The 26861-nt window shown below is 38.2% G+C and overlaps 1 protein-coding gene across 1 annotated transcript in view; it reads right to left on the bottom strand.

Moving 5' to 3' along the window:
* The window catches only part of FRAS1 (Fraser extracellular matrix complex subunit 1), a 425706-nt gene that overhangs the window by 115210 nt on the left and 283635 nt on the right, over window positions 1-26861 (bottom strand). Inside the window, exons 30-32 of the mRNA XM_049632097.1 lie at window positions 18889-19042; window positions 12002-12180; window positions 7201-7317 (exon numbers count right to left, since the gene is read on the bottom strand). Coding sequence (XP_049488054.1) covers window positions 7201-7317; window positions 12002-12180; window positions 18889-19042 — 450 coding nt within the window. The remainder of the gene's footprint in view (window positions 1-7200; window positions 7318-12001; window positions 12181-18888; window positions 19043-26861) is intronic.

Here is a 26861-nt window from a genome sequence, read left to right as displayed (position 1 = left end):
CCTCTTCTTCCTTCCTTCCTTCCTTCCTTCCTTCCTTCCTTCCTTCCAACAGTGGTAGCTTCAAAGGCCCAAAGATGAACTCACCTCAGACACCAAAGGAGTCTCATTATTTGAATTCAGAGATTTAACAATTATCTATTAAAGCACATAAAAATAGTCAATGTTTTCTTTGTCTCCATTGCACTATTCAAAAGAACTAGCTATTGCTTTTGGGGTATTTCTCAATACCCAACAAAGGGGTCGAGCAAAATTAATCAAAAGACCAATGTGTACATATTTTTTACTGTCCATTCACCTGTGTACAGCCATAACCCATCAATAGTGACAACGCTCAAAAAAAGAAAAAAGGGAAAAGAAAGAGATTTTGAATCTCATGACCAGGTATAACAGTGAGTTGGGGACAGCAGCAAAAACACAGAGTGGAGATGAGAAAAGGGAAAAGTGTGTGAGCATGGGCCCCTTGCCTGGGTCACATATGCTGTTAACAAAACAGAACAAAAATATCCGGCTCATTGCAGGCTCTTCCTAACTGACCCCTGAAGGGTTAGAGTTTGACATGCTCTCCTGCTCTTTGAAGCTCTGCTTCTTGAAGAAGGAATTTCCCCATTTAGGAAAGGATTAAGTAGGGCTCAATAATTCTCATGGAGGAGGGCGTGGTAGTCTTCCTTTTAACCGTGAAAAGATTGAAGGTTGCAGTTGCTTTGTAAGTGTCCTGAAGGCACGCATGTCCTGAGGAGAGGCAGCTTTGCAGGTTAGGACAACCCTCCTAGAGTAAAGAGTCATATTTCAGGCCACTGCTCAGGTCTGGAATGTAATGAGCAAGGAAAATAAGAATTACAAATAGCAGCTGGTCTCTCACCCTAAAATAAAACAAGTAAGGACAACAAATTAAAAATATATGCTCCATGTAAGGTGTTTACAGCCCATGCCTGTGTGCACACACCCATAAATGTATACATGTGTGGGCGCAGCAACATGGGCACAGAAGTGTAGACTCAGCACATTGTTCAGTACTATTTGCCACCTTTTAATCTCAAAACCATCAGGATAACTGAATGTTCTCAGAGTAGTAGGAGATATTTTTGAAAATCTAGATGTCCCTAAAATAAAGCAATAAGAAGAGGGAACGGAATAGGAGCATGGCTAAAGGGAAATATATTCCAGCCAAGATGACAGATAATTTATTATGGAATTTATTGTTACTATTTCCCTACTAATAGAAATAGGAACTAGGTAGAAAAAGGAAGAATTTGATTTTCTGAAGAAAGCAATATTGAGTCTGAGATATATCAAAGTATAATCAATTTTAATATTGGCTATTTGGAATGTTCAATATTTATCAATTAAACATAGTAAGAAATGAAAGATTAAATTTTATGGAAATCATTACAGAAGACACATTTTTATTAAGATATCTGTCAACAAAAGAAGATTACAGAATAATGGTTTTCATAATACCCATATTGCGTCTGAATATATCTAGAATCCAATTGCTTCTCCCCACTGCCAGCACCCTGTTGGGAGCCACAATTTCTCACCTGGATCATCACCAGGACAGCCTCCCTACTGCTCTCTTGCCCCATCTACCATGTATTTCAACACAACAGTCAGCCAGGGAAGATTAGACCCTTGCTGCCCAACACCCAGTAATGGCTCTCCATTTTGCTCTGAAAAAAAGCAAAGTCCCTACAATGGCCTGTGAGGACCTTGTAAGGTCTGCCCCAACTCCTCCCTCTGCCCCTCTCTCTGCTGCCCCCAACACACACACTTGACACATCAGTGAGTTTGACCAGATGACTGTCATTTTCACTCACTCTGCTCCAGCCATGCTGGCTACCTTGCTGTTCCTTGAACATCTAAGCACATTCCCAACTGGATGTCTCTGAACACATGGTTCCCTGGGCCTGGAATGCCTTTCCCTCAGGTGTCTGCTGGGCTATCTCCCTCACCTCCTGCAAGTCTTTCTTTAAACATCATTGTCCTAATAAAGCTCACCTCATTTATAACTGCAACCTGGGTTTCTCCTGTTCCCACCACATTTCTGATCCCTCGACCTAGATCTACTTTTTGTTTTACCATAATACTTTCACTAACATACAACATATGAGTTACTTATTATTTTGTTTATTACTTATTGTCTATTCTCTCCTGACCTGCCAAGAGAATGGAAACTCCATGAGAAAGTGGATTTTTGTTTGTTCATGGACAGATCCCAAGCACCTAGCACATGGCACATGGAAGTGCTTGATAACAATTTGTTGAGTGGATGAAAAATATCATTAGGAAAAGATTAAGCTAAGAAATAAAATAATGAAAATATTTTTGTAACAACTTAATTAAAAAAATATTTTCCATGGTCTTGCAATGTCATCTAAATAATTAGAGGGCCAAAACATTTTAACATGTAAGTCTTAGCAAAGTATATGTGACTTAAATCTTTAAAAATCCCTAAGTCAGGATTTATAAACAACATTATCATTTCAGCCTCCATTAAAAGCAAGACCACTTTCCCATGTTGACTGTCATAAAACCAAAGCAGCAATGCCCATGGCTGGCCTGAGAAATTATGAGGATGAGATGAGTAAAATGGAGGTTTTACAAGAAGCCATCTTCTCACATAGTTTAGTTCGGACAAAATTAATTCATTCACATATTCATGTGGAAAATATTTAGTAAGAACCTAATATGGGAAGGTACCGAGCAAAGAACTGTGGCAGATGTAAGATGAATCAGATATAGATTCTTTCCTCAAGGATTTCCAGTTTTTAGTGAGGGAAGTTCATAAATAGCTCCACTGTACAAACTGCTAAGTAGCTTGAAAGGCTCAGATAAAGCACAGTAGGAATTCCAAGGATAAAGAAACATTTCTAGAAATTGCAGATAATGATTTTATTAGTGTTTGAAGGGTCTCAAGAAAAAACACGGACACATAAGCCCGCAGCCAGAAAACAAATACAGCATGCCTAGACTTGAGTCTACACGACAAGGGATCAGCTGTTCCAACTGAATCCTTGCTAACCCCAATAAGAGTGGTTTTAAGAGACCTCTTGTTACAGCAATCACTGGAAACAAATGGAACTAGAAAGACTTGTTCGAGGCCTTTTTCTTAGGTCGTGACCTTGGGAAACCCAACTCTGAGTAGCACAACCATTTGAAAAAAGGAAGTAAAAAATATTCTGTCTTTCACATTAAGAGATAAAAGAATTTTCTTCCCCCTTAAGAGAGGAAATGGAAATAGGATGTTCAAAGTGTGTGTACGCATGTGCATACACATATGATTAAATTATTTGAATTTGAAAGTGATACAGTTTAGGGAGTCATTAGCTATGTGAAAATAGGTCTGAAAATGATTCATTTAGTCAACAAATATTTACTAAGCAGCTACTTTCTATAAGCCATTGTGCTAGATGCTGGGGAAGATACCAAGATTAATTAGTCAAAGATTTTGCCCTTAAAGATCTTCTAAGTCAAGTAGTGGATGATTAGTTGGAAGACTGAACTGATATAAATCTATTAACTTATTTGCTGAATCTCACACTGTGCTATGCTATTATTGGTAAATATGCGTGTTTACAGATCTCCCTGCCCAAATATGATATATATCCCAAATATACATATCTCACATGTTTATATATATATGTATATATATGTGTATGTGTGTGTATGTATGTATATACATATATAAACATACATACACACACACATATATATCTTATAATATTATACATATATGTATACATCTTATATATGTATGTATGAACATACATCTGGTGGAACATCACAAACAAAATTCTAAGGATCTTATATTTGATGAAGGAGAGTATTACAGAAAGGCCACAGAACAAATTTCCATTTAGGCAGGTATTTGTTTATGTTGCTTTTCACTCTATATAATCTCCCTGCGGAATCTCAGGCCCAAGGATTAAACCACTACCCACCATTAATGAGTCTCAGAGGTTTATCTCCCACCGAGAATATGTTTTGCCAGCCCTTAATAGGCACACATTTTATAAGCACATCCCAAACTGAACTCATCATATCTTCCACCTCTCCCCCTTGCCCTGAAGTCCCCATACATTCCTAATCTTTATGAATGGCATCTTTACATATTCAGCAACTGGGCTGTTTTGCTCTCTTCCTATATCTAATTAACCACTATGTCTCTAAATATCTTTTAATCTCTATTTTTTTTTTTTACCATCTTAACCACTTTAGGTGCACAGTATAGTAGTGTTCACTATATATGTATCATTGTGGAACAGATTTCTAGAACTTTTTCATCTTACAAAACTGAAACTCTATATCCACTGAACAAAAACAACTCCTCTTTGACCTCTCCCTACCTCTACCCCCTCCCACCTCTGCAGGGGCAACTACCATTCCACTTTCTGTCTCAAAAAGTTTTACTACTTTAGATAGCTCATATAAGTAGAATCGTACAGTATCTGTCCTTTTGTGACTGGCTTATTTCACTTTGGATAATGTCCTTAAGGTTCATACATATTGCAGCATGGCAGGATTTCCTTCTTCTTTAAGATTGAATAATATTCCATTGTTGTGTATACCACATTTTCTCTATGCATTTATCTGCTGGAGGGCATTTAGGATGCTTCTGCCTCTGAGCCATTAGGAATAATGCTGCAATGTACATGGGTGTGCCAGTATCTCTTTGAGATCTCACTAACTGTTAATGTTCATCGCCACTGCACGTGGTACATGCCACTAACTCTTCATGTTCTAGATGACTGCAACAGCTTATTTCTTGACCAATTTGTTCTCTGTTTGGACCCCATGTGGGTGTTCTTTACCCTACAGCCAGAATGATCTTCCTAAATTTAAAATCTGATCATGCCCCCTCTCTGCTATGAATTCTTCAACATCCTACTTGCCCCAACAGCCTCTCAGAACAAAATGGAAACTCTTCATCTTATCTGTAAGATCCTCTATGATCTGACTCTCATTTCTTGTTTCTTTTTCACCTAGAGATTTATGCTCTGGCCAACTGAACTCTCTGTAATTCCTCAAACATGTCATGTTCTCCTGTTTCTCCAACTTTTTTCACCTGCTGCTCATCTGCCTCAAACGAATTTCCCCATATTTGCAGTCTAGATAAATGGGGTTTCAAGTAGGGTGAGCAGAGCAGAAGCAACAGTATCACCCGGAAACTTGTTGGAAAGGCAAAGTCTCAGCCCTGTACTAGACCTACTGAACCAGAAAACTCTGGGGTGGGCTCCAGCAATCTGTGATTTAACAAACTGTATAGGTGATCCCAATGCAGGCTGAAGTTGAGACCATGCTCTAGACATAATTTACACGTCAACCAACTCAGTTCACCTCCAAGAGGAAGCTTCGATGACCTCCCCCATGCCTTACCGAACTAGGTGTCTCCTTATTTGCTTCAATATTGTGACTCTGTTTGCATATCACATCATGGCATTTATCGCTATATTCTCATTGCTTACTTACTTGCGTGTTTTAGACTCTAATTTCCACACTGAACTTCCAATATGTTCCACAGCACTTGGGATAACTTAGGGGCCCAAAAGTGTTTATTTGAATGATTGATTGATTGGAGAGGTGGACTCCTACCCTTAAACACATATATGAATATACCATATATTTATTTAGCATATATATATTCATAGTGTATTTACAAATATGTATAAAACTTGTGTGCTTAGATGAGTCTAAGTCACGGAATAGAAAATGTCTTTTTATCACAGATTATAAGTATATCCTATAGTAATGGCTCTCATTAATATCATAAGAATTTCAAACTGTATGTTTTAAGGGATAAAGAGTGAGCTAATCACATTTTACAGTAAACTCACCTTTGTGATATCCTAAATTACACGGGACAGATCTAATTTACAAACATGCAACCTGAGACCCTAAAGGTTAAGTAACTTGAGAAGTCTCTAGAGTCCACAACAACATAGTGGGAATGGCGCCATCTTCATTGGCTCCTGGCCCATTTTTTCCCTCTAAACTCCAAACAACAGTGCATTAGCATTTGGCAAGCAATGCATATGCACATTTTTCTTTACACTTTAGAGAAAATTCTAATCCAAGTTCCTTCAGTCAGAATGATGAATTATAGACTTTATAGTGCTGCTGAATTATGATTTCTTTAAATTATGGTTTATGGTGGAAATGCCGATACCAGCTATTCATTAAAAACTTTCTGTTTCCCCCTTTATGTCTCTGTCATGCCCCAGACCCATAATTTCTAAAACTATAGCTGCTCTCTTTGTTGTGGCTCAGGGCTGATACACTGCTTTGGGGTGTAATTATGTGGGTGCTAACTAAAATGTGAATCCTTAATGATTAATTTATAAGGTCTTATATGCTTGTGGCTCTGTCTAGAACAGGGGTTCTGGCATTACATATCCACTGGATATAGGGTTACAGTGGAGTTACTAATTGTCTGAACTAAGCTTCATGTACTAATTTAGCTGTCACCTTGCTTCAAACTTTTCCACATGCCCACACTCCTTCCTACACGGCACACGAGAACTTCTGCGATCTAGCTCACGAACCTCCACATCCTCACTACTCCTCCTCTGCCTCCCTAATTTCTCGGGTCTTACTGAACTATTTGCAGTTTACCCAACCATCATATTGTTTTTCACCTCTGTGTCTTTGCATGTGCTGTTCTTAAATCTGGAAGTGCTCTTTACCATCACCTCTCCATTCCTCCCAACCTGCCCCCCAAACTTTCACTTAGATAACTGCTACTTATTTGTTTGGATTCAGCAAAGACATCACCTTCTCCAGGAAACTTTTATGATAAAAAAACAAAAACAAAAAGACTTCTAATAGGGCTTCTAAAATATAGAGTGGCAGTTTCTCCAACTAGATGGAGACATAACTGACTGAACAATTATACCCAAACGGTATTGATTAAATCTATACTACCCTGAAACTCCTTCCAACTACTGTGACCATCTGGATGCTGTAAAAAGGACAGAAGCAATGGATGGGAGGTTGAGGTGGATTCCATGTAACCTTACTTTCGCTCTGGAATTTTAGGTTTCTTTTTCAAGTCAATGAGAAATGTGACATCAGGGCTGGTTATTGTTGGCCCCAGTGTCTGCGTTCTGAGCCAGGCATTTGCCAGATACAAAAGCAGGACACTCCTTCAAACCCATCAGCATGCCTCCTCCAAGTGGAAACCACAGGCCATCCCACCCAACTCACGGTCATATGGAGAGATGCTCCCAGAGAGAGTTTAGGTGTGTCAGGTGTCTGTGGTAAGATCGCGATGTTGAATATGCGGCTCTCCAGATGCGTGTGGGCTTCTGTGGCACTGGACACCTGAAAAGAAATGTCATGCTGGTGAGCCTCTTGTCCTCTGTTGGGCAGAGTATGTTTGTGCATGTTTGTTTTTCCTTCTTTAAACCATCTGTCTTTAAATTCTATGTGCTCTTGCATTTTCATTTTCATTTTGCTCTTCATATTTTAATATTAATGTTTTCCTGATTACAAAAAATGTAATCATTTTAGGCAGTTCTAAAAATGCAGGGAAATCCAAATGAGAAATAAAAAAAAAATCTAGAACGTCACTAAGTAGAAAGAGTAGTTCTTAACCTATTGATGCATTTCAGGTTAATATATTTTCTATGTGTATGTGAAACTTTATATGCGATTATGTGCTCTCTAAATTTTATTTTATTTTATTTTTATATTTTATTAAAATTAAAAAAGATTTTTTTTAATGTTTTTATTTATTTTTGAGACAGAGAGAGGCAGAGCATGAGCAGGGGAAGGGCAGAGAGAGAGGGAGACACAGAATCTGAGCTGTCAGCACAGAGCCCGATGCAGGGCTCGAGTTCATGCACTGTGAGATCATGACCTGAGCTGAAGTCGCATGCTTAACTGACTGAGCCACCCAGGCGCCCCTCCAAATTTTAATCTAACATAATACTATGATGTTTTGTTATATCATTACTCATTCTTGAAAACATAATTTTTGATAGCTACATGTCTCATTACGAGCATATTTAACACATGTTCTATATGGGACTTTTTATTCTACTTCTTCAATTTTTTCCCAGCACAGATATGTACACCTAGACTGGAAATGATAAATCTCAGCTTCATCATCATAAGGTGTAATAAATAACAATTACAATTAGAATAGTAGTCACAAAATGGGGCGCCTGGGTGGCTCAGTTGGTTGAGCATCCAGCTTCGGCTCAGGTCATGATCTCACGGCTCGTGAGTTGGAGCCCTGCATCGGGCTGTGTGCTGACAGCTCAGAGCCTGGAGCCTGCTTCGGATTCTGTGTCTCCTTTCTCTCTTCCCCTAATCCACTCACATTCTGTCTCTGTCTCTCTCAAAAATAAATAAACATTAAAAAAAAATTTAGAATAGTGGTCACAAAATCAACGTTTTCTTGCTTCAAAAACGCTAAAAAAATTATGCTTTGCCTACTCAGCTAGCTCCTCCCCTCCCCCAGTGCTTCTAAGCTGCCCGCTTAAACTGCCTCTCTCTGTTTTCTGTTCCACTTTAGGCTTGTCACAAGAGTTGCTAAGGCCTGTATGGTCACGTGTAGTTGCATTAATTCCAGATGAGAGGGGGCAGGATTCTGTCAATTCTAAGGAAAAAGGCAGGAATGGCAGTCTTTTCTTTATGTCTTCTGAAGTTGTGCCCAACAGAAAAACCGTCTTCTCGGTATCTTGATCACATCAGATGCCTGGAGATCAAGTTTCAGAATATCTACATGTTTTCAAGAAGATACCTTATAGTGTGTCATTACAAGTAATAGTAATGAAACAGCTATAATTTGCTGAGCATCTCCCATGGGCTTAGCACTATACTACCTACTTTTCAAAAGTTCTCTTACCACTTACAAAGTTGATATTATCTCCTATTTTAAGATGAGGAAATGGAAGGTCAAATAAGTTAAGCAAGATATCACAGTCATAAAGTCAATAAGGGTCAGTATTCAAACAGGTCGGAAGGTTCATGATCTTCCTACTGACCAAGATGGCTCAATTTGGAAGCTTTCAAAACTTAGAAGAGGGGAAAATGTACTTTATCTCTTGAAGAAAAAGAATGGAACACTGCACAGGTAGTGAAATGTGGACACATTACCAAGCAAGGGAATCAATTCTAGCTTCCTTAGTAAAGATATTGGTATGAAATATGTTGGTCTTTTCATACCACATCCCCTAAGGCTGTTTCAACGTGCTCTGAATACACCAAAACCAGAGTCCCTTCCCATGCCCCAAGTGACGCAAATGTGCGTGCTTTCTTTTCACTATGCCATGCTCTATTTTTAAATGCCACTTGCATTATATAAATCCCAAGTTTTACGTGCAAAGTAACAGATGGCATGCCTTGATGGCTCATGACAGCACATCAACATTAGAATGGAATTAAATCCATGCAACTCATTATATTGCATTTTCTGCTTTAAAGAAAGAAAAAAGAAGGGAAGAAAGAGAAGAATCATTAGAACAGCATCTTTTTTGTTTAATTCTTTTAGGGACACTAAAATGATGAATGAGAGAAGTTTCAGCCATTTGTTTCAGTACACAGCTACAGTGTCTGTGTCATTTCAAATCAAAATATGAGGTAAGCCTATAAAACAATGAGACTTTAAAAGCACACCCAACTTTTTTATATCCAGGAGAACATAATCTCAGAGAGTTGTTTCACGCTTGCAATAAAGATGCTGTCAGTGTTGAAAATGCACTTTTTGGAATGCCTTCAGAGGGAGTTCACAAATCATGTAAGAAAACTGAGCTTGTTACTTCATAATTGCTCCGTTTTAACAAAAAATAATTACTACTCTTCTTACCAGACATGACTCTGACTGACTTTTGGCTCTTTGGTTATTTTTTAAAATCAGCTTCCAAAGAATGATATACTGTCACTACTGGGGATATTTAAAGAAAATCCCATAGATTTTGAAGAAGATCTCAAGTAGGAGTTCTAAACACATCATGAGTAAAATGTGTGAAGACTCTCTAAAGGGAACCACTTTCTAAGTAATAATGTTCAACTGGATGTCTTAAAGTCCAGTGAGTTTGTTTAAAAAAAAAAAAAGAGTAACTCTTGCTTTTTTATACCCATTTAGTAACCAAGTTGGAAAAGCAATCGAATATCATTTTTTGAGGACTGCAGAGTTCCCTGATGCTAAACATGAAAACGTTAACTTGGGCAAAGGGCACATGAGGCTTGCTCACCCATTGGACCTTCAGTGTGCTCGGTATAATCTCATTCTAATGGTTTCCAAGTTTCTTTCAATCTGCTCCCTGGAAAAGCACATCTTTTACACAATATAAATTAGGCAATAAAGATGTGTGCACCAGGCATCAGGAGGAGAATGGATGGTAATTTTAACAAGGTAAGCTATCGTGGCAGTTTATCCCCAACTGGATTCCTAGACAAAGGAAAAGTCTTAAACTCAGAGGGACTGTGACTCGGCTTTGGCTGACCATTATGAGTGCTTCTTTATATTTTCTCTGACACTTTCCCAAATTCCTTTCTGTACCTATGTTTAAACACTCTTTCTCAAAGTTTCTCATTCCTTTGCACTTTTATTCAATTCTTTATTTCCAAATTGCCCTTGACATAGGTTTGTCTAATTCTATTGGTCTTTCCAAAGATTCAGGTTTTGTATTCATTATCAATTCTCACATTTTATACTGAATCAATTCCTCTGCTTATCTCTATGAATTCCTTCCTAAGGTTTCCCTTGTGGTTCTCTACCTTCATTTAGCCCATTTATTTTCATGCTTTTTGCTCAATAATAAGAGCTTAAGGCCATCAATTTTCTTCTGAGTATTATTTTGTCCACATCATTTAAGTTTTGATAAGTTATTTCCTCATCTTTTTAGAACTTGTAATTATTTAGGAGACTTTTAAAAATTCTAAATGGTTTGAATTTTCTGTTTACCTCTTTATTATTAATTTCTAATTATATTTGATAATTGCCAGACAACGTGCCCAGGATAATTTCTTGTTCTTTAATTTATTGACAGCCTCCTTACAGTCTGTTTGTCTTAGTTTGCTCAGGCTACTATAACAAAAACACCATAAACTGAGTGGCTTATAAACAAAAGGAATTTATTTCTTGCAGTTCTGGAGACTAGAAGTCTGGATCAGGGGGCCAGCATGGTGGGGTTCTGGGTTGCAGACCACCAACTTATTGCGTACCCATGGTGGAGAGCACGGAAGGGGAGCAAGCTATCTTGTGACTCCCATAAGAGTACTAATCCCATTCATGAGAGCACAGCTCTCATGACTTCATCTAATCCTAATCACCTACCAAAGGTCTCATACCCATATACCATTGAATGGGGAGGGGGTAGGATTTCAAAATATGAATCTCAGGGGGACACAAACATTTAGTCTACAGCACTGGTATGTGACCAATCTTTATCAATGATAGCAACGAACCCACACATAGTGATAGTATTGTACGTGTATGTACTAACTCATTAAATCCTCATATAGTTCTATTTTACAGATGATAAAAATGAAACACAAGGATTTTGCCAAAGTAATCTTCCCAAAGTTGTATAGCTAGTGCAAGGTAAAACTGAAATATGAACCCACTGGGTTTGGCTGCTAAGTCTATGCTCTTATCATAAGATGGTAAATGTTCCAAAAACATTTGAAAAAAGAAATATTTTTTCCTCCATATGGCATTTTAATATTTTGAAAACATTTTTTTTCTAAACACTTCAGCCATTATCTATTATAAACTCTCTGCTGTGGAATGAGTCTGTAGAGATAGTCTAAGACTGAATCAGCAGGTTAAAAAAATCTCTCAGTGCTACGAATTACATTTGTTCTTCCCCCAAATGTGATTTCCAGGCAACATAGAAAATGACCTGATTATTTAAAATAATGATGATGAAAAATAAATTAAATAAATAAAATAAAATAAAATAAAATAATAAAATAAAATAAAATAAAATAAAAATAATGGTGATGATTTTCCTCAGACCATCCTGACATCAGAAAAGTCAGCAGTAGAGGGTACCTGAAAGCGGAAGGAGTCACTCTGGGCTGGGACTCCCGAGTGCCTGTACCACACAATGCCTTCATTGATGTCTTGTTGGGTGAAGGTGCTGGTGGGGGTTGCTGTTCTCCCATCAGGCAGGTGCTGCCCTTCCTCTGCGGGGCTGTCTGCAGGCATATCAACCAGAAGGACCATCTCTCCTAGGAAAGCCACATCGTTAGTGAGGATCTCCCGTAAAAGTAAAAGTCAGTCAGAGCTCTCATCTCCTTTTCTACTACAATTTTTTTTCAACAGAAATTATGTACTTCTGTATTTTTATCTAAGGTGAAGGAAAGGAGGTTAACACAGAATTCAATAGACATCTTTGAATTCACCTTCACACACAGAATTCCCACTCTCTCAGCTAAAAAAAAGCTAGAAGTCATTCAAGGGCAATTCACGCATCAAGTTACTGACTTATATCAATTAAATCACGTGAAATCATGAATATAGCAAACAAATATTCAAATACAGGGCATTGGATGGATTCATTCCTACCTACAACTTTCTATGTAACAGGAAATGCTTTTTAGCCAGGAGGTTTTTGATGTAAACACAATGGGAAATTTGAAAAAATTCAGAAAAATTATTATTATTATTATTAATTATTATTATTTATTTAAGAGAGAAAGGAGAGCATGGGTGGGGAAAGGGGCAGAGAGAGAGAGAGAGAGAGGGAGAGAGAGAGAGAGAGAGAGAGAGACAGAATCTCTACGCTCATTGAGGAGCTTGATGGATGGCTTGATCCCATAAATCCTGAGATCCTGATCTGAGCCAAAATCAAGAGTTGGATGCTCAACCAACTGAGCCACCCAAGCACCCCCCAGAAAAAATTATACTTGAGAATTCTGTACAATGAAAATAAGAATAACTGACACTGGGATGCAAAAGGCATGCACTGCATGAAGCACATTATGTGATGGTTCAAATCCAGCTCCATGTCCAGCTGCATGAGCTTTATTAGGCCTTTATAAGCCTCTCTATTCCTATCGGTAAAATGAAAATAATAGTACATACTTCATAGATACTTAAAAAGAATGTTAATCATCCTTATGTTATTTGATCCTTTGGAAGATGCTATTATTATCTGCATTTAAAGGAAGTTCTTTTGGCTTAGAGAAGTTCAGTAACTTGTTCAAATTCACAAATTGTACATGTTAGAGCTGAGATTTGAATCTGAAGCTCATATTCTTGGTTGTGAAACTCTGTTACCAGTCATGATCATGTTGTGCTCACAGTCCAATATCTATCCTCCTAAATAACTATCTCATTTCCTCCTCCATAATTCTTTAGACTTCATTAAAATTGTAGCAAGGAAACCTAAATCTAGACACCACCACCACCAATCTGTTTCTATTGCTTGTTTTTCACCTGGAGCTCCTATCTCCTTAAAGGGAGATTGCAAATACAGAGGTGCTATAGAAACAATTAAAGTTTCACAAGGATAATATGCCCTCGAGTGAAGACCAAACAGAAGAATAGATGAAATGCTGAAAACAGAAGCCATGTTTTCATGAAAATGCATCTAATAAAAAATCTGAAAGAAGACTCTCTACCACTCAGTTGGTAAGAGAAGTAGAAGAGGAGCGGGGAGAGGGAGGCAGAAGGAGACGGGAAGGTTCTCTAGTAAGATACCCAGATCTTAGTACACTAAGTATGCTAGACATATGGAACAACTGAAATCACACTTTGGTTACATGAGAGGAATTTTCTTACGTGAAGGAAATATTCCTTCTAATATTTATATACACCAAATTGAAGTTTAAAGTGAGCATAATATCCTGGATGGTGATTGAAATTCTAAAGTAAGAGAAAAACATCAATAGTCTTCTTTATAAAATCATGTGTAGAATCAACTCATTCTAGTTTCTTTTTGGTACTGTTTCTCATTTGCACTGAAGTCACAAATTCCATTAGCCATCTCTCCCCGGTTCAACCTCTGTTCATAAGATGATATCAATAAACATGCTTTTCCAGAATGTATACTGTTTATGAATGTGAGACAGTTGCAAAATATTCTGAAAGTAAATTTCTACAATGAAAATGTAGAGAGTAGAGAAACAGAAAATATTCAAATGCTAATATCCTAGCAATTTTTCTTTATAATAGAAAAACTAAGCAGAATTTTTCTAACAAGTCCTAATGAAATAAGCCTATTTTTCAGATTAAAAAAAAACTGCCATGTTATGCAGATTAACAGGAATCATAGGATATTGGCTAATTCTATTAATTTCAATTCAGTTAATAGTCATCGAGTACCTGTTAGGTGCTAGCTATCACACTAGACCCTTCAGGGATGGGGATTCAAAGATGAGCAAGATGCCATTCCTGCCCCTGAGACCAGCCTCCTTAAGCAACTGGGAGCCACTGTGAGGTTTCTGTAGGTGAATGGCACAAACTGATTTAGAACACAGAACATATACGATCAGAATACAGGGAGCCTGTGAAAGTCCTATTAAAGAAGCTGGATTTTATTTTATAAAAATGGTAAAATAGTAATTAACATTTACACAGACAGTCTGATCAATTATGAGATGACTGAAAAATCCAGATGACTGATATGGTCCTGAACTAAGGCAACAGAAGTAAGATTGGAAAGAAATAAACAGATACAAGAGTCACTAAGTAAGTGGAAGCAACAGAACTTGACATTGTGTTGTGAAGATGAGAGATGGGGAGAGATGTGACAGGAAGGGCAGCAATGCCACCGATGGATGAGCAGGTTGGAGGGAAGTTTAACACTGGGTCTGTTGAATACAAGGTGTCTTTGTGACAAGCCCAAGAGTAGCGAGGAACAAATATCAGTATTTTGTGAGGTTCACCCCAGTGAGGTGAGAGCTGTTGTGTAGCATGTCATCTCCACATTTATTATGACAAAAACAAGGAGACAACCTTAAATATATGAAAATCCAGGTTTATAAAACAGTGTAGGTTTAAAAAACAAGATATTCTGTACTTGGGATTTCCTTAATACTGAAGCCTATAGTTTAATCAAGAATTTTGAAGGGAAATTTTGATAGGTATTAAGAATTAGAATCTCATTGAATTATTGAAAATCCCATGAATTATTTTGGGATTGAGACAATTTGTATTAAAGCTTTCTTACCCGATGATAAATAATTTAGAGTTGGCAATGTGTTGGATTAAGTCGGATTTTCCCTCAAATGATACTCAAGTTACTTCATTAAAACCATCTCATTATGGGGCGCCTGGGTGGGTCAGTCAGTTAAGCATCCAACTCTTGATTTCAACTCAGGTCATGATCTCATGTGGTTTGTGATTTTGAGCTCGAAGTTGGGCTCTGCACTGACAGTGTGGAGCCTGCTTGGGATTCTCTGTCTCCACTCTCTGCCCCGCCCCCATTCACATTCATGCTTGCAATCACTCTCTCTCTCTCTCAAAATAAATAAATAAACATTAGAAAAGCCATCTCATTAAATTCACTTTCAAGCTTGTGAAGTAGCTAAAGGTACTAGTATTAATCAACTTGTCTAAACTAACATTTGAGAACAGTGATGAGTCTGCTGCAAGTGGTGGAACTTGGGTTCTGTATGCATTTACTACACAAGCAATTTACATTTGGTTCAGTTGCATGGTCAGGTCTCCACAAAAAGTCTAAAGCTCATCTGGAACATTCTAAAGTGATGAGGGAGTATATAAGAGCTGGGGTGGCAAGAGGGTAGGGGCTCCACAAATTCATACCACTGCGACAGACGGATGTAAGCAGATTGGTGTTGAGTGGGTTTCCAGTTCCCACCACCTTTTTCACTCTTGAGTGGTTGCTAACGTTAATGTGATTTGATTATTACTAATAGGGGGCTCTGGACACGCAGAAAGAGGATTATGTTCATAGGAAGAAGTTAATTAAGAGAGTTATAGTAGGAAAGGGTCACAGTCAAGCCTACATGGCATTTATCAAGCTGAAATTTAATTCAGCATTGTTCTGTTTAATACTTAAAGAGACTATTGGAATATTGGACTGTCTCTAGGAAATTAAATTTTTTGGCTTTTAATGATCAAGATAAAGGTAAAGAATTTAATACATCAAACGAGTCAAAGATTTTTAGAGCTCAAAAGGACTTAAACATTATCAAGCTTAAAATCAGTGGGTAAAAGAACACAAAGTTGAATAAGGTCTGTGGATTAATTAATAGCATTGTATCCATGTTGGCTTTCTGGTTTTGTTAATTGTTCTATTGTTCCATAAGATGTTAACGTTGAAGAAAGCTAGATTAAGGGTATTCAAGGGCTCTTTGTACTATTTTTGCAAATTTTCAGTAAGTCTAAAATTATTTTAAAATAAAAAGATAAAAAATTATCTAGCCTAACCTTTTAAAGAAACCTAAGGCTCAAAAGCATTCACTTGCCTTCCTCAAGGTTATACAACTATATATAATAAAAGGCACTCCAGCTAGAACAACTATTTCATAATTGTATCAATTCTTGGTTGAATCGTGTTTTTCAATGTCTTTGTTGACATTGGAATTACTTTTGAATTGCACAAAAGTTAATTTTTCTCCCCACTACAGAAAATATATAATTTTTAAAATCCAAGGACCCAGAAGAAAAAGAGATTATTATTCCTCTGCTATTTAACATGCCAAGAACATGTTTACTTTTAATGAATATCATTTTCATTTTAATTTTCAGGTTATCTATTTAGTTCTTTTAAAAAATCTACCTGCCTATGAGGTGCCTAGGTGGCTCAGTCGGTTAAGCATCTGAATTCTGCTCAGGTCATGACCTCATGGCTCTTGGGTTCAAGCCCTGCACTGGGCTCACTGCTATCAGCTTCAGATCCTCTGTCCCCCTCTTCCCCTCTAGCACTTGCTTTCTCTCTCTCTCAAAAATAAATAAATAAATAAATAAATAAATAAACAAACAAACAAACATTTGAAAAATATCTACCTGCCTTTTATTTTTATGGTATGTGGTTATTAAAGTTTTGATTCCTCTTTAGTATCTTTAAATCATTTTAAATATGCTTGTTTCAGTTTGTTTTTTTAAGTGTATTTATTTATTTTTTTTGAGGGAAAGGAAGAGAGAGAGTGCAAGGGGTGGGGCAGAGAGAAAGGAAGAGAAAGAATCCCAAGCAGGCTCGGCACTGTCAGCACAGAGGCAGATGAGGGGCTCAAACCCACGAAGCATGGGATTATGACTTGAGCTGAAACCAAAAGCCGCATGCTTAACGAACTTAGCCACCCAGGTACCCCTTGTTTCACAATTTTTATGATTGCTCCTTTATGAAATCCTTGGAGTTTTGATCATTTTGTTCATTTTTCTTATGATACTATGGATTATTTCCTCATCTGTTCTGTAATTTTGAATTCTGAGCTAATCTTCAGTGGTTTAGGCTGTGAGAATCTTGTGACCTGGAGTTGAGGGTGGACATTCCATAGCAGTTTCTACCAGTTTGTGTAAGGAACCCAAGAAGTATCATTGGCCTGAGATTAATATTCATATAACATCTCAGTTTTGGGTTTCTCAGACAACGTGCAGTGTAACTTAACTCAGGATCATCAGGAGAAACAGGCCTGGAGTTCTTTCTCTGCAGAATTTTTTACTTCACTCTGAGCCCTGGGAAACACAGATAGGTTTCTTTAACATCTCTCTGTGCTGGTGTGCTTCTTGTTTTCTCTTCTGTCTCTCTAAGTCAAAGTCTTTCCAGAGTCCAAGTTTTATGCAGGATCTTAACTTTCTGTCTTTGCACGAGCATTATATCTCAAGCCCCTGGGTTCCTGGAACACAAACAACCACCCTGAGGGAAGCTATTCCATGAGCTCATGCCTAGACTGGTTTAAGCTCCTTCTCTGTTTGTGACTTGGAGACTTCTTTCTCTTCTTGGAAGGTCAGGCAGTACCCTATAATTCTTTTTTTTTTTTTAATGTTTATTTATTTTGAGAGAGAGAGAAAGAGTATGTATGTGGGGAACGTGAGTGGGGAGGGGCAGAGAGAGAGAGAGAGAGAAAGAGAGAGAGAGAGAATCCCGAACAGCACAGAGTCCAACGCTGGGCTCAATCTCACAAACGTGTGAGATCATGATCTGAGCTGAAATCAAGAGTAGGAACACTCAACTGACCTGAGGCATCCAGGTACCACTGCCCTATAATTCTTATCTTGTTTCCAGCATTTCTAGATGATGAGGAGGAGGAGGATGAGAAAATTTTCAGGTTATCATATTGCACTATCTTTCTGGAAGTGGAAGTAACAATGGAGATCTTTAGAAATGTTTTTATGTAAAGCTTTTTTTTTTTTTTTTAAGTCTCAACAAGAAATCTGGTGATGTTCTAGAAGGGACATAAGGTGGAGTTTAAGAGCCTGAGCTTCAAAATTAAACTAATTAGCTATACATGCTTATATAAACTATATTTTAGCAAGTTACTTTCTCTGTAAAATTAAGTTGTTTTAAGACTTAAATTTTGGATTTCATATACACTAATATGTTTATATTACTTAGTGTACACCTGATAATGTGTGTATGAGTTATTTTGACTGTTCTGTTTAAATTTTTTTTAATGTTTACTTCTTTTTAAGAGAAGAGAGGGACGGAGACAGAACATGAGTGGGGGAGAGGCAGAGAACAAGGAAGATACAGAATCCGAAGCAGGCTCCAGGCTTTGAGCTGTCAGCACAGAGCCTGACGCAGGGCTTGAGCTCACAGACCGTGAGATAATGACCTGAGCTGAAGTTGGATGCTCAACTGACTGAGCTACCCAGGTGCCCCATTGACTATTCTGTTTAAATGAGATGTGTGAGGTATTAGAAAGTCAATTTCATTGGACTCACAACCTTGCTGTGTGGCATTGTACAAAAGCAAGTCCAAGACTACTGGATACAATGATGAAATCATGGCAAAGGAAAAAAGTTACCAAATTGGGGGTGGTCCTGTGTAATTTTGTAGATGATTTCTGAGGCACTGGCACCTGGAGCTTCCGCCTGTAAGATTCTATTGGTAATCTGCAGCATCCCACCTTCTGGAACCCACACCATTGAATTAGCCACGAGCCGAAGACCTCCATCATTCTAGAATAAGGAAAGAGTACAGAATTAGGTCCAAGCAAAATAAAAGAAAACATCAGCCCTTAAGAACATAAGTCGAAATGTACCATTGCTGCTAGTGATCATTTAATAAGAGAGATTCATAGCTTTGAAGTCACATTATGAACTATGTATGTGTATTACGTGTAGATATATGCATGTGTATGTACGTGTGTACATATCTTGCTTTTTCTTTTAACTTATAAGCAAAGAACTTATTTCATTCAGGAAGACTAAGTCTCTCCATTCCTTTCTTTCTTTTTTATTTTTAAGTTTATTTATTTGAGAGAGATAGAGACAGCATGAGTGGGGGAGGGGCAAAGAGAGAAGGAGACAGAGAATCCCAAGCAGATGCTGCACCACCAGCATGGAGCCCGATGTGGGGCCTAAACTCATGAACTGTAGATCATGACCTGAACCAAAGCCTAAACTCATGAACTGTAGATCATGACCTGAACCAAAACCAAGAGCAGAACGCTTAACTGACTGATCCCCCCAGGGGCTCTTTTGTCCAAGTAACTGTCCTTCTATCCTCCCCATCCACCCACATTCAAGGAGTACTCATTAAGCACCTATTATATGCTGGCTCTTTTGCCAGAGGCCTGAGATAGGTAAGAATGGCTGAAACAAGAATTCAGTTTCAGAACTTACAATCTAGTGATCTCCCCATAGATAAATAATCAGGATATATCACAAATGATGCACAGGGTGCTGTGGGAGAATAAGGGAAAAAGGAGGTTTCCTGTTTGAGAAAAGAATGCTCAGGAAGGCTTTCCTATGGATATATCATTTAATTCTCAAATGACCAAAAGACAGGTCTTCTAAGAGAGAAGAGGTAAAATGAATTCTATGCAGAGGGCCCAGCTGAGGCAAAGACATGAGACAATGCACTGCATGCTTCATAAAATATCCAGGTGTCTGGGAAAGAAGAGTTTATGGAACCAGGGGAGGAGGTGAATAAAAAGGGACACTCTCTTAAGGTTGTCGTAGGTAGAAGGTAGATGCTGTGCTAAAAGTCTCCATTTATCTTGCAGGCCCTGTAAAGTCAACATGTGTCTTCAGGGAAGGAAAGGGGATGAGCAGGTCTGGGGTTTAGAAAGCTTTCATCAGCAAGAGATGGAAAGGGCTACAACTGGGATGCGTCTGGGGCTGTAGAAACCATTTAACAAATTCTTGTAATGGCTCAGGTGAGAGAAGATGAAAAAGTCATTGCAGTGGGAATGGGGAGTTAGAAACAGGTTCCAGAAACACTGGAGGCCGAATTGACAGGCCTTGATGACTGATTGAAAGTGAAGCCTTAGAAACAACAGTTGGGAATCACTGACTGGAAGAAATCACCTATTTAGCACTCCTGAGAAGGCAACCATTTTAATTGCTAAAGCTAATGTCATTAAAAAGTGCTGCCATTCCTGATTTGCAAGGTGTGCACCTCTTCCAAAGCCTCATAATTGACATTTTAGCACAGAATGAGATTAGTGAGGCTGCCTGTGTTCAGTTTGCAGTTTGTTTTCATACGTTAAAAATCAGTAAATCTGATATTCTAAAATCAAGCACTTAAAGGGGATATTTTTATAAATTAGTGCTATAGCTTTCAAATATGCCAAATAAACAGAGCAAACACCACTCCCAGGAGGGGAATATTTTTATTTATTTATTTATTTATTTATTTATTTATTTATTTTAATATATGAAATTTATTGTCAAATTGGTTTCCATACAACACCCAGTGCTCATCCCAAAAGGTGCCCTCCTCAATACCCATCACCCACCCTCCCCTCCCTCCCCCCCCCCCTCAACCCTCAGTTTGTTCTCAGTTTTTAACAGTCTCTTATGCTTTGGCTCTCTCCCACTCTAACCTCTTTTTTTTTTTTTTTTCCTTCCCCTCCCCCATGGGTTTCTGTTAAGTTTCTCAGGATCCACATAAGAGTGAAACCATATGGTATCTGTCTTTCTCTGTATGGCTTATTTCACTTAGCATCACACTCTCCAGTTCCAGGAGGGGAATATTAAGAGCAGAAGACAACGTCTATTTTTTTTGCAGTCACCTGACACGACAGTATTTGCCCCCACAGGAGGCGGTCATAGCTATTTTCACCACACTCACCAGGGAACTGAGTCAAACAGTGCCCAGGAAAACAGCAGCAAAGGTACCTTCTATTGTGATTGGTGCTCAGGAGCAAACTCCCAAAAACTTTCTCCCTTCACAATTGATATAGCATATTATTTACAAAAACACCAAAATGTGCCAAGAATTCCCTTCCCCTGGAATTCTAGGAGAAAAGTCCCTATTAACTCCAGCAGTGTTTCATATAATATAATATACTTAGACTCAGGTGTCTTAACTGCTAGCAATCTTTCTAATAGCAGCAGCCTTGTCAAGTTTGATCATGGTTACAGAGATCAGTCATACACCAGCAACCACATTCTTGGACTGATGAGGCAATGGGGTTTTTCATATTCCAAACAAGTAAGTACTGTGACTTGTCCCCAGGTGTCTCTCCCACTACATTTCTATCTTGGCTAAACTTCACCAATACAATTCCCTGTAATTCCCGTGTGAGTGTAAATTATTAGGAGACAGTATTCCTTGTAAGTCAGTGTTCAGACACCAGCAACATCTGGAAACTTACTAGAAGTTTAGAATCTCAAGCCTCACCTCATTCTGAATTAGAACTTCATTTTACTTTTTTTCTTCAGCTTCATTGAAGTGTATTACTTGATAAATAAAAGTTGATATAGTTAAGGTACACAACATGATGTTTTGATATACATATACATTGTGAAATGATTATAACAATCAAACTAATTAAGAAATCTATCACCTCACATAACTAAACCCAAGTGTGTGTGTGTGTGTGTGTGTGTGTGTGTGTGTGGTAAAAACAAATTTCAAGCACATTTTAAGTATACGATACAATATTAAGTATAGCCACCATGCTATACATTAGATCTCCAGAACTTATGCATCCCTTGTAACTGAACCTCTATACCCCTTGACTAATACCTCCCCATTTCTTCTACCCCTGGCGATCACCATTCTACTCTGCTTTTATAAGTTGGACTTTTTTAGATTCCAAATATAAGTGAGATCATGCAGAATTTATCTTTGTGTCTGGCTTATTTTACTTAACATAGTGTTCTTCAAGCTCAACCATGCTGTCACAAATGGCAGGATTTCCTTCTTCCATAAGGGTTTATAATATTCCATTGTGTATATAGACCACATTTTCTTTATCCATTTATCAACAGACACTTAGGTTGTTTCCACATCTTGGGTTTTGTGAATAATGTTGCAATAAATATGTGAGTACATATATCTCTTTGAGATAAAGATTTCATTTCCTTTGGATATATACCCAGAAGTGAGATTGCTGGATCCATATGATAGTTCTGTTTTTAATTTCTGAGGAACTTCCATACTGCTTTCCAAAATGGCTGTACCAACTTACATTCCCACCAAGAGATTATATGGGCTCCCTTTTCCCCATACTCTCACCAACTCTTGTTATCTTTTGTCTTTTTTATTTTAGCCATTCTAACAGGTGTGAGGTGATATCTCATTGTTATTTTTTTCAATGTTAATTTATTAAGAGAGAGGGAGAAAATGCATGCAAGCAAGGGAGGGGCAGAGAGAGAAAGAGAGAAGCCCAAGCAGGTTCCATGCTGTCAGTGCAGAGCCCCACACAGGGATCAATCTCATGAACTGTGACATCATGACCTGAGCCGAAATCAGGAGTTGGACGCTTAACTGACTGAGCCACCCAGGCACCCATCATTGTGGTTTTGATTTGCATTTCCCTGATGATGAGTGATGTTGAGCACCTTTTCATGTACCTTTGGCCATTGTATGTCTTCCTTTGAGAAAGGTCTATGCAGATCCTTAGCCCACTTTAAAAAAAAATGTTTATTTATTTTTGAGAGAGAGAGAGAGAGAGAGAGAGATAGTGTGCATGAGTGGGGGAGGGGCAGAGAGAGAAAGGGTCAGAGGATCTGATGCAGGCTGTGTACTGACAACAGAGAGCTCTATATGGGGCCTGAACTCACAAACTGTGAGATAATGACATGAGCCGAAGTCAGATGTTCAATGTACTGAGCCACCCAAGTGCCCCCTTAGCCCACTTTTTAATTGGAGGAGGAGGAGGAGGAGGAGGAGGAGGAGGAGGAGGAGAAGAGGAGGAGGAGGATTATGATGCTATTGAGTTGTTAGAGTTCCTTAAATATTTTAGATATTAATCCCTATCAGATATATGGTTTCAAACACTTTCTCCCCTTCAGTAGGCTGCCTTTTCATTCTTTTGATTGTTTTCTTTGCTGTGTAGCTTTTTAGTTTGATGAATTTCCACTTGTATTTAAACACAATCCCCAGGGGATGTGGTAAATCAGGAGAAGCACAGCCCAGGATAGATACAGTGATGGAGCTAGAGTGGTTCTCCTGAAACCCCACAGACAGGCCTTTTACAATATTTATATTTATCACCAGATAATATAAATGCCTCTGTTTCTGAATTATTTGTTTACAATACTTAAGAAGAAACAGACAACTGTCTAAGGGAAAGAAGTGTAATTCTTCCCACTCATATTTTGATGAAGATGGTTTTATCATTTTCTTTCTTCTGGGAGAGAGTCCAGGGACGATTCAAGAAGAGATGAATAGAATGCTATACACCATCTTTTCTACAGTTAAAGTGTCCAGAAAAGCCAAATTTTAACCTCATTTCCCCAATGATTCTGACATTTTGCAATTTCTTTATCTACTTGTAGTTGTTTTTTTTTTTTTTTTCTGAACAATGATGCATATATCCCTGTGAACTGAAGAAATTAGCCATAACATGAGTTGAATAATCTCCTGCCTAGTGAAGTTTTATATGCCCTTCAGGGTACCATATTAGAAAGCAATGAAATCCCAAACAGGGATTATGGGGGCATGATCAAAAGAGTACTTTAAATTAAATAGTTCTTCTGATTCATTTCATAGAACAATGGGCATACAGAAATGCTGGCAATAAAGTTTAGCCATTATATATTGTATTACAAATAAAAATATTAATGTTGTAAACCAGAAGTAAGGGCCTAAGCTTCTATCATTAGGAGGAAAATCTCACAAATAAAATGAAAACTTACCTCCCTAAAATAAATGTTGGGACATAAATGATGATCTCAAATGATAGTGTACCCCAACCCCAGGCCAAACTATTCAAACTAAAAGATTTGTAAACTTAATCAAATAGAAAATGACAACAATTGGATATAACAGCAATCCTAACATCAATTTATTCTGTAAAAATATGCCCTAATTTGCAAAGACTCATTTATGTCATAGCTTTTAGAATGCAGTCTTATAGGACATTGTGGATTTTAGGGAAGGATCACATAGGATGGTGCATAGAAGGTGAATCTTTTTATTTTATTTTATTTTTTTTAACGTATATTTATTTTTGAGACAGAGAGAGACAGAGCATGAACGGGGGAGGGGCAGAGAGAGAGGGAGACACAGAATTGGAAGCAGGCTCCAGGCTCTGAGCCATCAGCCCAGAGCCCGACGCGGGGCTCGAACTCACGGACCGTGAGATTGTGATCTGAGCTGAAGTCAGACACTCAACCGACTGAGCCACCCAGGCGCCCCTAGAAGGTGAATCTTAAATGCTATTTACCAGGTAAGGAATGGAAAGATAATTGGACTGTTTTTGTGTTGGCCAATGTATGCATGCTCCTCAGAAGCTCTGTTCCTTCAGGTCAAGAATATAGAACCTCTTCTCCATGTAGATTTCAACTACTTTATAAACAAAATTTTGTAATCAACAACCATTTTTTAAGCATATACTCTAAGCGATGCATCTTCCAAGATGCCAAAATCAACAAGTTAAACAAGTCCATAAAAGGTGAAACCCTGACACATGGTAGAGATTTAGTTGTTGATGCATTAGACAGACTCTTATTAAAAAAATTAACATTTTCCTGCCATATTTGTCACAAGCACCCTTATTATCAAATGGTATCTCTGCAAAACAACAACTGGGGGGACAAGCTTTAAGAAAACTGAGGCAAAGCACAACAGGGCTTTTTGCTGCACATGGGCCTTACCAAGTTCAAACAGCCCAAGAGGACTCTTAGCAACAAAATTTTCCATCTAGTTCCTAGCATGATACTTGGGGCTTTTAACATCAAAGCATTACCCAGTTGCAGAAAATAAATTGCTCAAACAACAAACAAGGTCACAAAGATCATCAGACTTATTGCCAAAGTGGAAGAGGAGGCATGATTTTCCAGAGATGTCTTCATTAACGAAAAAGAGGGTAATTTCTTTAAAACCCAACAGTGGAGAGAAAACCACCAAAAAAGCATGACTTTTCCCTGCTCACATTTTAGCCCTTATTAGACACCAAATTGCTTTAAAATCATATCTCTAGCAGGCTCAGGTTTGGTAATCCGCCCAATTAATGAGAGCCTGTTCAGCAGAGCATTCTTTATTACCTTCTAATCTCTTTGATTTATTTTGCCTCCTACCCCCAAGAGAGCATGTTTCAACATCAGTCCTGAGTCTATTTTCTCCTCAGTGACTCACCACAAGCCTGGAGGGTAGCAGTCAAATTTCCTCACTGCCAGGCCAAGGATAAAAGTTTAGAAGAAGTGATGTAGAACTGGAGAACCAAGAGTGGAACTGATAGCTCCTACCCTTAGTCCCAGATAGGCCACCTGACATCAGCAGAGGTGCCGTGAAGGCTTCACATCTGACACAAGAGATGGATTCAAAGGTAGGAACATGAGAACCAGCCTCACTCAAGCTGTTGCATCCCCCCAACTATCTATCCATCCAACAAAAATGTACTAAACTCGGGGCACCTGGGTGGCTCAGTCGGTTGGGCGTCCAATTTCAGCTCAGGTCATGACCTCGCGGTCTGCAAGTTCAAGCCCCGCATTAGGCTTTGTGCTGACAGCTCAGAGCCTGGAGCCTGCTTCGGATTCTGTGTCTCCCTCTCTCTCTGTCCCTCCTCCGCTTACACTCTGTCTCTCTCTCTCAGAAGTAAATAAACATTAAGAAAAATTTTTAAAAATGTGCCTGGCTCAAGAGAGGAAAATGGAAATAGTTCCTGCTCCCACAAAGTTCGCTTTTTCTATCCCTCCCTCTCTTTCCATCCGTATTACCAGGTTAAGTTTTCTACTGAACAACACTGGGATTAATTTGTACATCCATTCACCAGGAATTAGACCTAAACCCCTTAGCCACTCCACTTAAGCCACCAGCTAGACATCAGCCAGTAATTGGCCTATCTCCAAATTTAATACGCAGGCTGCCACAGGGTAAGGACTTGGATGCCCATCTTCAGAAATGGCTATCAGAATGAAATCAATCATGTCTGACTATATATCTATTGGAAGCCATTAATAGCTGAGGCAATTTTTTTCTTCTTGGGCTCCAGTAGACTTATGATTATAAATAGCTTCACTTGTAACAAGATGTAGTGAGTCCAGAGGGAAGATTCCAGAAGCCTTAGTGCCCAGATTGCTTGGATAGGACATTGTGAAAATGAAAAAAATTGCTGTCTCCATTCTGTCCATTAGGGGGATCAGAATATATATGTCTAAAACATTGAAAAATATGGACTAGAATGAAAAAAGCCACGTGGGTTAAATGTGATGAGCCAGAACACACTTGAGTTGAAATCGCGGCTCTGGCATTAAAAAAAAAAAAAAAAAAAAAAAAAAAAAAAAAATATATAAATATATATATATATATATACACACACAAAAAAACAAAAAAAAAAAAAAATATATGTATCAATATATAATTGTAAAAAAGGGAGGG

Source organism: Panthera uncia, chromosome B1, assembly GCF_023721935.1.
Source record: "Panthera uncia isolate 11264 chromosome B1, Puncia_PCG_1.0, whole genome shotgun sequence".
Classification (NCBI taxonomy): domain Eukaryota; kingdom Metazoa; phylum Chordata; class Mammalia; order Carnivora; family Felidae; genus Panthera; species Panthera uncia.
This window is presented reverse-complemented; position numbering and strand designations above follow the sequence as displayed.